This window comes from Sebastes fasciatus, chromosome 8 (assembly GCF_043250625.1).
Source record: "Sebastes fasciatus isolate fSebFas1 chromosome 8, fSebFas1.pri, whole genome shotgun sequence".
NCBI classification, from domain to species: domain Eukaryota; kingdom Metazoa; phylum Chordata; class Actinopteri; order Perciformes; family Sebastidae; genus Sebastes; species Sebastes fasciatus.
This window is the reverse complement of record NC_133802.1, coordinates 14,220,901-14,235,555: the sequence shown is the minus strand read 5'-3', so window position 1 is coordinate 14,235,555 and position 14,655 is coordinate 14,220,901. Positions and strand designations below refer to the sequence as shown.

The following is a 14,655-nucleotide window of genomic DNA, read 5'->3' as shown; positions in this document are numbered from 1 at the left end:
ATTGCATTAGACAATGTGCGGCGGTTGCACAACACATTGAAGATTGTTGCCAGGATAGAGAGATAGACAGCAGGTTTACTTCAGAGAAAATTCAGAGACTGAGGTAAACTTAAAGGGACAGTTCAACATTTTGGGGGAAACATATTCACCTTGTTGACAAGAGTTACAAAAGAAGATCGATATCACTCTTATCCGTCCTTTAAGTATGAAGCTGGGAAGGTGGAGGAGACGGTTAGCTTAGCTTATTACACAGCTCTATTGAATACTTGATTCTGATTGGTCAATCACGGCGATCTACCGTCTGTTATTTCTTTATAGCAGACCGCTGCTATGGACGCATCTCTGAAGTGGACCATTTTTGTGTCAAATTATTGATTTCCTAAGTAGCCGTGTAATAAGCGTGATAATGTACAGCTAGCGGGTCATTGTTATGAATTAAACCCCTTCAGGGCCTGAATCCCTGAAGGGGTTTATTTCACAACAACGACCGGCTCGCTGTACATTATCCCTTATTTAACAGACAAGACAGAGCCAGGCTAGCTGTTTCCCCCTGTTTCAAGTCTTTATGCTAAGCTAAGCTAACGTCTCCTGGCTACAGCTTCATATTTAGCGCACAGATATGAGAGTGGTATCGATCTTCTCGTCTCACTGCAAGAAAGCAAATGGGAGTATTTTCCCAAAATTCAGAACCACTCCTTTAATGTCATATCATGTGCATGACATAATACGTTTTTCTATATTTTCATATATTATCTGCCATGTGTTGTGAAAATCATAACTCTATGCATAGTTCTATGGGAGGGATTCAGGCCTAAAACTTGGGTCCCACTGTTTTAAGTTTCTCTCTTTTTGCTTTAATATTGTTTTGTTTGTTGAGCAAAATGCTAAACGAAGATCACCAGCAGTGTGTTATTGATTGTACATGTGGTCACGAGTACATTCTGCTGCTAAACCGGAAGAAGAGAAACTTGAAGAGCGACCCAGTTTGGTTCATAAATTGCACTCAACCCAAAAAAAGAACACACTCTCATATATATTATATATATATGTATATATATATATAACTTTAGCAGTATTATTGAGAACCTATTGTGATATTATATCTATTATTTATACTATCAAAACAAGGCATATACATTACTAATCACAATACTGTAAAATCAGCTATCTCTATGAAACAAGGACATCAACAGCTCTGAAAGTAGAAAAAGACACACTCACTCTACTAAACTCACAACTGTTCTCAAAGCTCACATATACAGAAAAAAGTGGATTTTGCCCTCTTGATGAACAAACAACGGAATGTAAAAGAGATACACTGGCCAAGGAAAATGAAGAACACGTCAGAGATTTTTTTTTCTTCATAATATAGTTATAAACTCTAGCTACTCAGCTGAGCTCTAAAGAGTTAGTGCTTGAGTTTTATGGCTTTAGTTTTATCTTATTCATTTATCTTGTATACACATACACGTATTGTATAATAAACACAGTAAAAGAGACACAGTCTTGAAGGGTTTCAGGTCATTTAAATACTGTAGAAGTGAAAAATAAAGACTTCCAAGTAAAGAAAGAGAGAAGAAGGGATTCCAAGTCATTTTGTGTTCACTGGAATGTGATTATTCATCTTTTGGCCCCTGGAAATGCGTTTCATACAAAGATATGATCCAACAGGCTTCACTACTGGCACAAATAACAACTCCTACAATCCACCTACAGTTTGCAGAATTATTCAATCTTCCTCTCATGAGTTATTTCAAAATAACACCGTGCCAATTATTAGAAAATAGTCATGTTATAGACTTGGAGACCCCTACTCCCATCCCAACATTAAAAAATTGAAAACATTTTGTTTTTAAAAAAAAAGCAATAGCAATAAAATCCAGAAATTATTCAAACATTGGCCTTCAGATTAGAGCTGAAACAAAATGTACGGAAGATAAATGGTGTCAAATAAAATCTTGGATCACAAGGAATTATATAGCAAGCATGCGGCTACATTTTCATCCTACATGAACTCACACACAGTACTGGACGACACACTTGCTTACGAATTTCAGGCGTGGAAAGGTTCTTATTAGTAATAGTACTCTAATATTTGTATGACATTCTCTCCAATGACCCTCATGGAAAATAAATACACATTTTGTTTCATTTAGAAAATATACAGTGCATTTTTTTTTTTTCCCCTTCGTTTGTGTTATTAAAATGACAAATGACACCCATTTTACGTACACGAGATATTTTTGCTTCGTCTCTAAAACATGCTCCTATGTACAGTATTTTGTATAAACATGCAGTATCAACGTGTATGAACTATGTATATAGGCAAAACTACACACCAAATGGGTTGCTTGATTGCTTCCACGTTGCCTTTTCTTTAGTGCTGCTTCGTCAACGGAGGAAAAAAGTGAGATGAAAAACTGAAATCTATGTTGGTATAAAAAAATAAAGAATTACAATTTCCAACAGAGAAAGATACAAGAGACGACATTCATTAAATTCCAAAAAACTTTGTGGTACTGTTTACGTTTGATTTACGTTGACTTTGCATTTTCTTGCACACAGTCAACGGGTAGCTTTTGCTGTTGGTGCTCACAGACGGCACTGATTTTAACAAATAACTAGACCTCCAAGCAGGTATACCTGGGCCCATGCACCCATCGCATATCGGGAATTAAATTACGCATCTGCCAATTTATTCAGGGCTGATGAACGGTTTGGATTTTGTCATAAGACAAAGTTCGTCCTCAAAACTCCTCTTCAACGGAATATTAATTTACAAACACAAGTGTGAAGGAGCCAGGTAGGATTAGATCATAATGTGTCTCTTTTCTTTTCATTTATATGAGGAGACCTGTCTGGCATGCCACATGTGCCACAGAAAAATTCAATCTCACAACATTTTATAATTAAAAAAAAAAACTTACATGGATCAAGGAAAACAGTGTCAAATTACCACAGAACAGAATAATACCCAGTAGTGCAATTAAATTCAACAGTTTGGTAAGCTGTGTATAAAATACACACAGATCAGTGCCTTCTTCCAGACCATATCCTTGCAATCAAGTGAGAAACGTAATATTCAAACAATTAAAAACACATATACGAAAAGCTGAGCCGAAACAAAGCAAATAACAACAAAAAACTGCTTACATAACGCACTCCCTTGCTCTATTTGTCTTCTTAAAACCAGCAGTTATTTATAACATAAATAATTAAAGCTCTGGTTTCTGAGGGTACTTGAACGTAACATTTGGATTTTAAAGTGCTTGAGGAATAAAAGTGTTTGAAGTTAAATAAAATAAACTGGATAAATAAAAAGAAAAAATAAAGAAAATGAAGAGAACAACACCGCTAACTGGAAGGCGTCCCTGGTAGTTGAAAATTGCTTATTTTGTTACTTTGAAGGCTTGTCTCCTTTATGACTGTAAGACGGTTATAGGGATTTCTTTGAAGTAAAACCCTTGTGTCAAGTCCATGACTAATGGCAGTAGCACAACAAGTGGGATACAGAATCAGAGGCGTTGGGAGGGGAGGTGGTAGACTGCAGGCAGTAATCGACACCTTGTAAATATCATGTCATTGGTGGTTGGAATCAGTCTCTGTTGTACCCACGCTGATATATCCTCGCCTTCTTCTTCTTCTTCTTCTTTTTTTTTGTTTTTTTATACTGAAAATCCACCACTCCCTGTTCCCTAACGTACCATCTCATGGATAAACTAACACCGGTCGCGAGCCTTACGTCACCGGAAAAAAACAAGCGCTCAAGCTTTTGAATCATTCTCATCGAGTGGAGTATTTGAATAATAAGAACCCGTTTAGAAAAAAAGGCATGGAGTTTCAGTTTCCTCTCAGTTTTCCTGAGACGATGGGCAGAAGAAGGTTAACTAATCAAAAAAGGCAGTGTGTTTGTGGGTAACTGGATATGTGCCTATCCCTACTTTGCTACCCAACTCTAGGAATGTACTTCAAACTAACAGAATCATCTAGAATGATAACTGGCAGGTGTGGAACATGGTGCACGATACACCTAAGGAATGGACCTGCTTGTGTTATTTCTCTATCATATATGGCAGTATAAAGCATTTTATTATTAAGCACTACTCTAAGCAAAACTGTGTCACTAAAGGGAAGGGGTGAGAAGAAGTACAATATGAGTGAGTGTTTTATCCCCTCTATCACCAGATTCCCATATAGCACTCTTCTACTCTGTATTCTTATTAATGGAACCACAACCCCAATACAAAAATAGATCTAAAGGAAATCAACGGAGTATCTGTCCATCCTGTAACTTGTCTTCTTTTTCAATGACATGATTTCATATAACATGATGCGCTTTTTTTTTAAACTATATTTCCCATCATGTTGAATGGATCTTTTGAAAGGTGGCGGCGGGAGAGGAGGAGGGGTGGGGGTGGGGTTGGAGGGAGCAGATGTACAGTTGGGGTGTTCTTCTGGAATATACACTGATATGTGGGACCTGGAGGCATGGTGGGAAATGCATGGGTAGGTAATAAGGTGGAGGTGGGGACGATGTGTTCAGGAGGGGGGGGTGGCAGGTTTACTTCTTGGCGTTCAGAGCCGCGAGGGCGGCATCCACCTCCTCCTCTGGCTGCAGTGGATGCCACTGGGCGATGGGGCGGCGGGGGTTGGCCAGCATGTCGGACCAGTGTTTCAGCCCGGCCCCCGCGGACTTGCTTCCCACCAAGATCTTCCCAATGGCATCGTTCTTGCCAATCTTGTCATAATCCAGCACTGTGATCACAGCGAGGATTTTCTGGGAGAGAGAGCATTACAACAAGGTTCAGAAATGCCGCGATGATTACACGGATATGAGTGGAGGGGAGCTTTTAAAGTATTGTACAGTTGATGATGGTGCATAATGCCCAGTGTTTGGCGGTGTCACCACAGGGTTTCTCTGGTTGGGAGGTGGGGAATGGGACTTGCTACCATTTATGTGGAATCCAAACATGTTCAGTGTCCTGCTTGCTTCTGTCTTCATAAACATTAAAGATTAGATTTTTTTTGTGTTTCTTATTGTAAAGCACACTTATGTCAAATTTTGGATGAAATATGTTTATCGCATGTTTGATGCTGGTTTTGTCTTTCAGATCAACAGTGTAGGAAATCAATAAGCATTGCCTTCTCCAGCATTATCCAAAGAAATGACAGCGTTTCTTGTTCGGTAAATGGTAAACGGACTTGCATTTATATGTCACCTTTCTAGTTTTCCGACCACTCAAAGTGCTTTACACTACATGTCAGCATTCACCCATTCACACACACATTCATACACTGATGGAGGAGGCTGCCATGTAAGTATCTTGCCCCAGGACACTTCGACATGCTGGACTGGAGGAGGCTGGGATCGAACCGCCGATCTCCGACCTGCTCTACCTCCTGATCGCACAGTTTGTATATACTGTATGCACGGCCATGAACATTGGCCAGGAGTGTCATGTTACTGGATATAATGTTACAGAAATAGTTTGATGAAATATGCTTATTTTCTTTCTTACAGAGAGTTAGATGAGAAGATCAACATTATATATTTGAATAATAATAATGTGAATAAAAAACACAAAAGCCCTGTTCAGACCTGGTTTTAAGATGCGTCCTCAGTGATCGGATTATAAGTGGAGAGCTCTAAGTACATCTCTTCACACCTGGCATTAGAATGCGTCTCCACATGCGTCTTGAGTGACAACTTGTGATCGGATCTCACTTTCCTGCTCTATATGCAAATAAACACGTAGTAAACACATGGCTAATACAGCATACGTTGTTACGCAATATTACAGGAATATCAGTAGTAATATCCTACATATTCGTGAATTCGGGTACATTTTATTAACATTTTTATAACATCAAAATATAGGGTTATTGTACCGCCACCGGCACGGAGGCCTTTGCCAGGCAACAGCGGGGTACAGAGCTTCCGATATGTAGCCTATAGATAAGATATACTTTAATAAAATACAGTTGTACCGACAGATTACAGTAGAGCACAGAGGCTGTTTCCATGCCGCGAGGCAGATAAGCGCTCACGTCTACCTGTCTATTCCCCTGAGTGAGACCTTGCGGATCCAAGCGGGACGTCAGTTGAGTAGGCGGTCCTTAATGTGGCCCAGCACACATTCGCATACACACTACTAAAAGAATGCGGCCCAGACCACCTCTGAATGTGGACTGAGCGATAGGACACCAATGCGTCCTCAATGCGTCTTTATTGCGTTCACACCTGTACTTAGAGCTGTCCAATTGACTTCAAGACTTTATGCTAAGCTAAGCTAACTAGCGGCTGGCTATAGCCTTATATTTACCGGACAGACATGAGAGTGGCTCAGATCTTCAGATCTAACTCTCAGCAAGAAAGCGAAACGTCAAACTATTCCTCTAAAGAGTCAAATGTGTTGACAAGTAGAGAAGAGTCATGGAGTCAGCCAACTGTCTCAATGTCTAATGTCAGTCCCACAGCAATACCTATCTAAAGATTGCCAACATTAACCACCATACTGGTCACACCAGACCAAATAAGGCCGTAGCAGCAAAACTCAAGAGCGTATTCAACTGAGCATTTCATTGCTTATGAATTCTCACATGTACTTTACCAATTAGAGGATGATGAGGTGACAATTCAACAGAAATTGTTCACATATACAGCTGTGTTCCCATCCTCAGCTTTTATCTGAAAGAGACCATCTGTGGTCTAATAATCGTTGTCAGTCATGTTCACATGAAATAGAAATGCAAATTGGGAACAAGACAGCAGTGTAAGGGCATTATTTGTGTCAATATAATTGCTTTTTTCCTCTGTGTGATGATGGATTGCTTGCCAGGGAACATTGGTATTGATCTACACATTTGCCTTTTTTACAGTAATAACTATTTGTACTTGTTTACGGGGCTTTTTCAACACCAGCACTTCCTTCAGAGCAGCACTTTTATTCCTGTAGGATTGCATGGTAAGTCTTTCCACCCTTGATATATCCTAAATGATTTGAACACGCAAGTCTGTGTCCTTACCTGCATTTGCTCAAGAGGAATCTCAAAGCTGAAGGACTCGTTGTAGTACGGATTCAAAGTGTTCTTCTTCACCGTCGTCTTCTTCTTCTTCAGCTTCTTTCCGTTCTGCAGCAGGTTAATTTTCACGTAGGGATCTGAAAACAGAAAGAAGGTGGAAAATAGTGATAAAGCTGATTAAAAAAATCCACATGCATGTTTGGGTTGCAGTGCTGTAATGCACCAACAGATGGGGCCAATGCTGAAGCCAGGGGGGAGCGAGCGCTGGTGCATGGTAAGCACTGCAGCGTCAGCACGTGAGCAGAGCAGGGGCCGACCTAATGGCTGTGTGCTCACAGGCACGTTGCTGTGTACACTGCTGCAGTCCCACTGCAAGCATCCAAATGTCACATTAAGCTGATGGATTTCTGTCAAATTGTGAACACCGAAATAGCATCAAGTGAGATAATGAAATGCAATATCTTGATGCTCAGCTCCGTGTTTATACCTGACAGTCCACCCACGTCCATTTTCTTCAGGTTCTTGGCCTCGAGAATACAGATGGTAAGTTTGCCAGCAGTGGGGACGTAACGCAGAGAGATGCAAATGTCACCCAGCTTCTCCGGCTGTGAGGAGGAGGAGGAGGGACGGGGAGAGAAAGTTAAAGGAGGTCTGATGTAGAATATATGTCTTTTTCTCTGACGCACACTACACAAATACACAAATACACAAATACACAAACCGTCCCTTTGGAAAAAAATATACACCGTCAATACAAATAATTCCCGCTATTCTGGTATTCTTAAATACATCTCCTTTTCAAAGTTAATGAAATATCTGAGACCGCAAGCAACTGTAGGGCGATTATTTTATCTTAAGGTGGCTCTGGGGAGGTTTCATTGATTAAAACCGGTTTTTCATATTCTAGTGCAGCGTAATGGTGAAAAAACACCACATTACAGGCTGCGTGGCTACAGAGGAAGCAGGTTAGAAACACAAAAAAGTGTGTCCTTCGGCCCTCTGGATCTCATTGGTAAACAGACCAAGTTGCCTTGTGCCCCTGGTTATTTCTGTATTATGTCATCAGCAGTAAGCTGAGGGTAGGTTGCTCTAAAAGGTGTTTTTTGCTGAGAGTCTGAAAAAACGTATTTCAGTATATAATATCGGCTGTTATTAGTCTTTTACTATTTACACATCTTCATTTATCATTCATTTGGAGTCTTGAGAGCTGTAAGAGTGAACCATAACAGCAAAGTTGCGGGCCGGACAGCTAAACAATGAGCTAAAATTCACTATAAAGCTCCGTTCTGGTGATAATTCTCTTTAAGTTAATGACTGTGAGTGTCCCCTTTTTACATTGTAAAAATATAAATTATAGCCTCTTTAAGGGATCAATATTGTTGATATTGGCCTCAAAAATCTAGTAAAATGTGCATCTCTATAACATTCCACTTAAAGGGACCCACTGAGCAATGGACGTGTTTCAACATTGCCTCTATGCTTTAGCTCTGATACAGACCACAGGATTTACTGGCTATATATACCCCACTTTTAGACCATATGTTAGAAAAGCATAAGAACCTGTAAATATTTAATATAAGCACTGTACACCCCCGTGTTTACAGTATAACTGTTTCTTTTTTGTCACAGATTCACAGGTTGAAACAACGCCTAGGCTAAGTGTGTATGTCTACTAAACTTTTCAACCGTGAATAACCTTTAAACTAAACGTCTACAGACAAATAGACGTATAATATACATCTATTAAGCGTATTTTCAATAGCAGCGCGGTAAAAGTAATACAACACTGCATGACTATTACCTCCTCTTGATCTGCGCTGTCCAGGTCTCTCCACTCCTCAATAGGCTTTGCCAAGTCAAGAGTGTTCATGGGTATTTTAATCTCTCCGATGACATCATGTTTAGAGAAGCGATCGAAATCGTAGACGGACATGTTCAGAATCTTCCCTCCCATCTCTTGGAACGGAATCTGGAAGACAAAAAGTAATCCCAGTTTACTTACAGCACAAGTCAGATCAGAACTAAACAGCAATGCGTTTGCGACTTTGGCCCCGGAGCTCAAAATGGCTTGACTTAATAACATGCAGCTTCAGCAGAACCAGCCTGACTTTGACGAGGAAAACGTGTTGGAATTTTTTTTTTTTTATCGAGCTGTGTCAGCAGGCAAGGTGCACCAGAGGTGGCCCTCTCCTTTAATTTGATTCTCTAACACATTCTCCTTGTCGGACACCTTCAGTATGTCTGCTGCTTTTTTTTTTAATCCCTGCTTGCCGGAGGTATTTGAGAAAAAGAAATCAGATTCTAAGCAGCTCAGAGAAATAGAGAAAGATAGGATTTCACCTTTTAACGGGACCTGTCTACAGATCAAACAGCTTGTTTTAATAAGTAATAAGGAACGGGTGATCACGAGGTGTTTCGGCTCACCTTGAAGGTAAAGGTCTCGTTGAAGACAGGATTGAGCGTTTTCTTGTGAACCTTCGTGTCGTACTTCTTCTTCTTGTCAGGGAGGACGAAGACCTTGACGTAGGGGTCGGAGGTGCCGCCGCTGTCCATGGAGAGGAGATCAGCTGCTTGCAGGATTCCCACAGTCAGCTGGGGAGGTAGGAAGTAAGGGGATTGAAATTCAGTGAGCATTTCTTCACTATGTCCTTGATCCTGTTTGTCAAATGTCAAATAAACTACTTGCCTTGTTCTCCTGGAAGTCATAATCGATGGAGTACTGCAGCTTCCCGAGCTTTTCTTTCTCCTTCACTTCCTCCTCTTTCTCGTCTCCAGTCAGTCCAGGTTCCACATCATCTTCTTCATCGTCATCGTCCTGTTGTTTCTGCAAAGACAGAGGGGGGAGGGCGAGGAAGAAGACGAGTGAGAGGGCGTTTGTGAGGTGGCGGCTGTGCTGAACACTAAACCTCGGGCATCAGCAGTCGGGTTAGCCACAGCACCTACCTGCCACTTACCCCCGCTCACCCCGGTGTTACTAGTGCAATCTGTTCATCGATGGCCACGGTTGCAACCTGACTTGATTTCACTATTTCTTGGGTGACACCATTTGCTGTTTTTTCTTTCGTTTTCGTTCTTTCATGAGCATTACAGGTTATTTGTTAAAATCTGATAAATGTAGGGAATTTTTTCTTTGACTACAAAAATGCCATTGCAATAGAACTTATTGTGCGAAGAGTGGAGAGAGATAGAGTGAGAAAGAGAGAGAAACAACAGAATAAAAACAGTTATTATATACAGGGGGTGGACAGAAAAACAGGAACACCTCACAATATACTACTATCTAACACAACAGGCAAGCAAAAACCTCTGGAAGTTCTCCTTTTTCACTCAAAACCTTAACATAATCAATATGGCTCACTTGTGTAGCTGCCTGGAATTGGGATATTAACAGGGGGTGGACAAATAAACAGGAACATGACATGAAACGGGACTTTGAAGGGACTGCATCGCGTTTACACAGGCAGTTACACAGGCAGCTACACAAATACCAACTATGACTCATCCCAACTGAGTCACATTAACTTGTTAAAAAAGTCTAAAAAAAATCGTGACGCATATCCCACACAGAAGAACGCTGCCTCAGCAAAGATGAGCCAAATTCACAAGTAAACAGGCTGCGGGACATTAGGGGATATTTTCTCACAAAGTTCAACACAAAAGTGAACACTTCAAACTAGTATTCATTGCAGAGCTGTTGCGCTGCGTTGCACTATGGTGCGAGGCGTACTTGTTTTATTGTCCACCCCGTGTACGGCATCTCAAACACAAGCTGTCACGAGAAGCAGAGCGTCCTTCCTGAGAGGAACTGAAGGACGGAGCTTTGTGAGGAGTCGATGTGATTTGATCAAACTCCTGACGCCAGTGATTCCTGACACTTTTCTTGAAAAGCTCTCAAACTTGCTAAAAATTGCAGGCGGATATCCTCCAACTGATAAGCTTTTTGACAAACAAGCCAGACAGTATTACTGTCGGCAGTTTATCTCTTCCTGACATCTCAAAGTCTCATTAATGTGTTTACACTGGTGTTGCGGATTGTACTCTGGCCTGATTATTGTGGCTAACTGAATTGCTGATCAATTTCACAATTTATTCCAAACAAGTTTTTTCCATGTGAATTATTGTGACACTTGATCATATGCTAGAACAAAAAAAAAAAAAATCAGTTAACTGCTCCTGAGATAACCGATGAAAAAGATAAATCAATCTCGCCTTCACATCACACCCCACGACTCTTCAGTCCGTCATCTCTTTAGAGGCGGTCGTGACTAATCGAGTTAAAGCAATTTGCTCTGATGTGAATATTAAAGTAAACTTTCATTTGCGATACTGTATGAAGCCGGATAATATCTCAGTATGGCCTACTTTCCTATGGCTGTCTTCTTGAAAAAACACTGCTGTCTTCGCAAGACTGGAGGGTCCAGCTACTCACTGATGAGCTGGAAGAGGAGGAACAGGGCACACACACAGATAATACACACACAGTCACGCCCACCGCACACCATACTGTACCCTACACACACACATTTGCTTACATGCAGGCTCTCTTGCATGCTTAAAAACTCCCTTTCTCTCTCACACACACACACACACACATTCTCACACAATATCCGTATATGTGTCATTCTCTTGTCTTTATTGTGGTAAATGCTTTTCATTCAAGCATGCCAGGCCACACAATGCAGGATCCGAGTTTCTTTCTGATGTCAAATGTAAAAAAAAAATGAATTACCTTATAATATCTTATACAGACAGATAAAATAAATGATTTTTTTGTTTTAATTGTCTATTTTTATCAGGCCCAAAAATGTCTATATGTGTGTTCTGAGTGAAATGTACACATCCATGGAGGGATCATGCTAAATTTTCCTCAAACTTCCAGTGGAGGGTTCAAAGATAAAGACATGGTTTGTCTGAATGCATGCCCTTTGGTCAACTCGATGGGGTGAATTGTGAGCTCGGTGCTTTTATCAAGAGAAATATGTGTAAAAAAACAGTTGATTGTAGCTTTAATTTTGCACATTGACTGAAATCAGGCCAAGTGGGCAAACATTCTAGCCCACCATTTCTCCTCAGTGAGACCCGAGTGCTTCAGGGAGAGAGGGGGGAGGGCGGTCAATGACTTTCACCTAGTATGTCAGCAGCATGGGTCATCCAGGAACGTTACTCTCAAGTCAAGTTGTGGCCATTCAATGATACCTACTGCAAGGGAATATGCTGGTCTTTGTCAAGAGTTACAAACAGCTTTATCTGTCATGGAACTTGGAGCGTGTTTGCACGAGTGGGGGCACGACATGTGAATTTTACGTCACTGTATCTCTAAATCGTTTGTCAGTTTTTTGGTTGTGTTGAACGATCGAAAGGCCTGTCGTGGTGGAATCACGCTCCAAAGCTCTCAGTTAGTTAAAGTTCCAGCTTATTTATTTGACAAATACCCAGCTTACCCCTTGCACATGCAAGTTAGTGATCTCTAGTGAGTTGCTGAGTGCACTCGTCATTCAAAGGCTAAACAGGATGAGTTTCATGTTCAAACCACTTAAACACGTCTTTTGCTCTGTTGCTTTTTTTTTTTTTTGCCAAAAAATTGAATATTCAAGACATAGCAGTTTGGTGCGGCATATCAGTTCGGTGGATTTTGCGAAGCAGCTTAAAAATCGCTCCCATTAATGTTCCTCAAGCACCCGCAGCACCTAAAGCTTGCAAAAAAACTAAGGAAGCCATAGCACTCATAGTCATCATCATCACTGCAATCCAACCCCTTCAAGCCCAGCCCGCCCCCCCCACACCCTCCACCCACAACCACCACCACCACCACCACCACCACCCGCCCTGGTCTGCGCTTACTCAGAGCGGCCAGAGAGGGGCGCCGCGTGCTATCGGACCTACCGTAGCCACGAGAAGTCCACCACAGTCAAGATACACGGAGCACACATAAGACACAAAGCAGGAAGGAGGAGAGCAGAGACAAAGGAAGAGATTGAACTCACAGCAGACACCAAAGAAGTGTAATCACAGCAGAAATGTAGTCAGCTACACTGTAGGGAGCGAGGAAAATGACAGATAGAGGAGGCCTCCTCATTAGCACAATCATATCTCGTGCAGCGGGGCCGCTGGGTTTCTAAAATAACTCCACTTTTAGATTTACTCTTATTGTGTTTTGTCAAATCATCAATCAGGTAGGTGAAAAAATAATAATTATAGGCCCCAGCATTGTGCTAACTAGTAATTTTCATAATTACTGAGGAAAACAATGGTTCGGCTGGATAAGATAAGAGTCCTGTCATTTTCCACTCAACCCCCAAAAGCACAAGTGAGAGAAAGAGCAACAATAACATTAATGACAAATACATTAAATAATAAAAAAAAAGAAAAAAGAAAGAGAAAAATGAAAAATAATCATGGTGAATAAAGAATGTAATTAACACCTGCGGAGAACTGGGTTAGAAATCCATCAAAGAGTTAAACAGTCTGTATAAATGATGTGTGATCTACATTTCAAACTTGCTAGTAGGATAAAATGTGTAATGTTTGTGATATAATTAGCTGAGTCAAACGTATCACGACATGCATGTTTTCTCTCTATTTATATCTATCTACAGTACAAAGCTCCACTGTAAGCCCCACGGCTGTTACATGATAAACAGGTTGCCTAGCTGCTTCCTATACAGTGTAGGTGTAAATCCCCCTCGGCCGGGATCGAACATACCTCGCCCCCTTTCAGGTTCTTCATTCCCATGTCACCCTTTCCCTTCTTGCCCTTCTTGTTCTTCTTCTTCTTGCAACAACATTTCTTGATGATGCAGAAGCAGCACGTTAGAATGAGTAAAGCAGCGACCACGGCAATGGCAATGATGGCCCAGGACGGCACTGAGGAGAATACACACATCCACACCCAGAAAGAGAAAGAAAGGAAGCAAATACTTTGACATTTGACCAACCAATCATTTAGCCTACTCCATGTCATGTCCCGGGCCACATATATTTAGTACGAGGTGCTAGATTAGCAATTAGATTGGGTGAAAATTAGATTTCTCTGGCATTAGGGAGGGCAGCCAGTGATCAATACTGAATAAAGACATTATGAGGCTGCCGATGCCTGCGGCTACAGAGAAAATCTAATTCCAAAATCATCGCTTAGAGTCACATCGATACAAGCTGGTTGATCGGAACAGGTTTGGGGTTTTTTGTCTGGCACTCACGTGGGATCTTGTCGATTTCATTTAGGAACTTGTTTTTGATCTCGTCGAAGGCATCGTTCTTGTTGACCGGCTCGGTGGAGTTGTCGGTGGAGACTAGTGCGACAGGGGCTGGTGTCACAGTCAGGGCACTGGCCCCCGTTGGGTTAGCAGCTACCATGGGCGTTGTCTGATGCTTGAACAAGTTCCACTTCGTCATTTAAGCTGCACACACGGTCCCTGAAAAACAGCATGAAAACGGTCATTAAGAGTATCCAACCATCACCGTGTTGCACTCGTGTGTCAAAATTCACTGGCAGATATTGACGCTCCGTGGAGGTTTGAGTCATTCAGCCAATTTTCACATTTTTGGAATCATTTGAAAAAGAAAAATCACACACAGGATCCAAGTTTGTTTGAGCAAATATTCACACTTTCAACACATTCTCATCCCAACTCG

General features: G+C 41.2%; 1 protein-coding gene across 2 annotated transcripts; it reads right to left on the bottom strand.

Annotated features, from left to right (window-relative positions):
- Positions 1–1,506: 1,506 nt before the first annotated feature.
- LOC141772560 (synaptotagmin-2-like) lies at positions 1,507–14,415 on the bottom strand. Of its 2 annotated transcripts, none has more exons than XM_074643662.1 (8): positions 14,220–14,415; positions 13,727–13,887; positions 9,710–9,847; positions 9,448–9,615; positions 8,825–8,992; positions 7,511–7,628; positions 7,027–7,160; positions 1,507–4,777 (listed from the first exon to the last, which is right to left on the bottom strand). In XM_074643662.1, the coding sequence occupies exons 1-8, from the start codon at positions 14,413–14,415 to the stop codon at positions 4,562–4,564; spliced, it is 1,299 nt and encodes a 432-aa protein (XP_074499763.1). In that variant the 3' UTR covers positions 1,507–4,561. The 2 variants fall into 2 exon arrangements, with proteins under 2 accessions (XP_074499763.1, XP_074499764.1); XM_074643663.1 differs by having other exon boundaries at positions 9,710–9,838.
- Between the last annotated feature and the right edge of the window lie 240 nt (positions 14,416–14,655).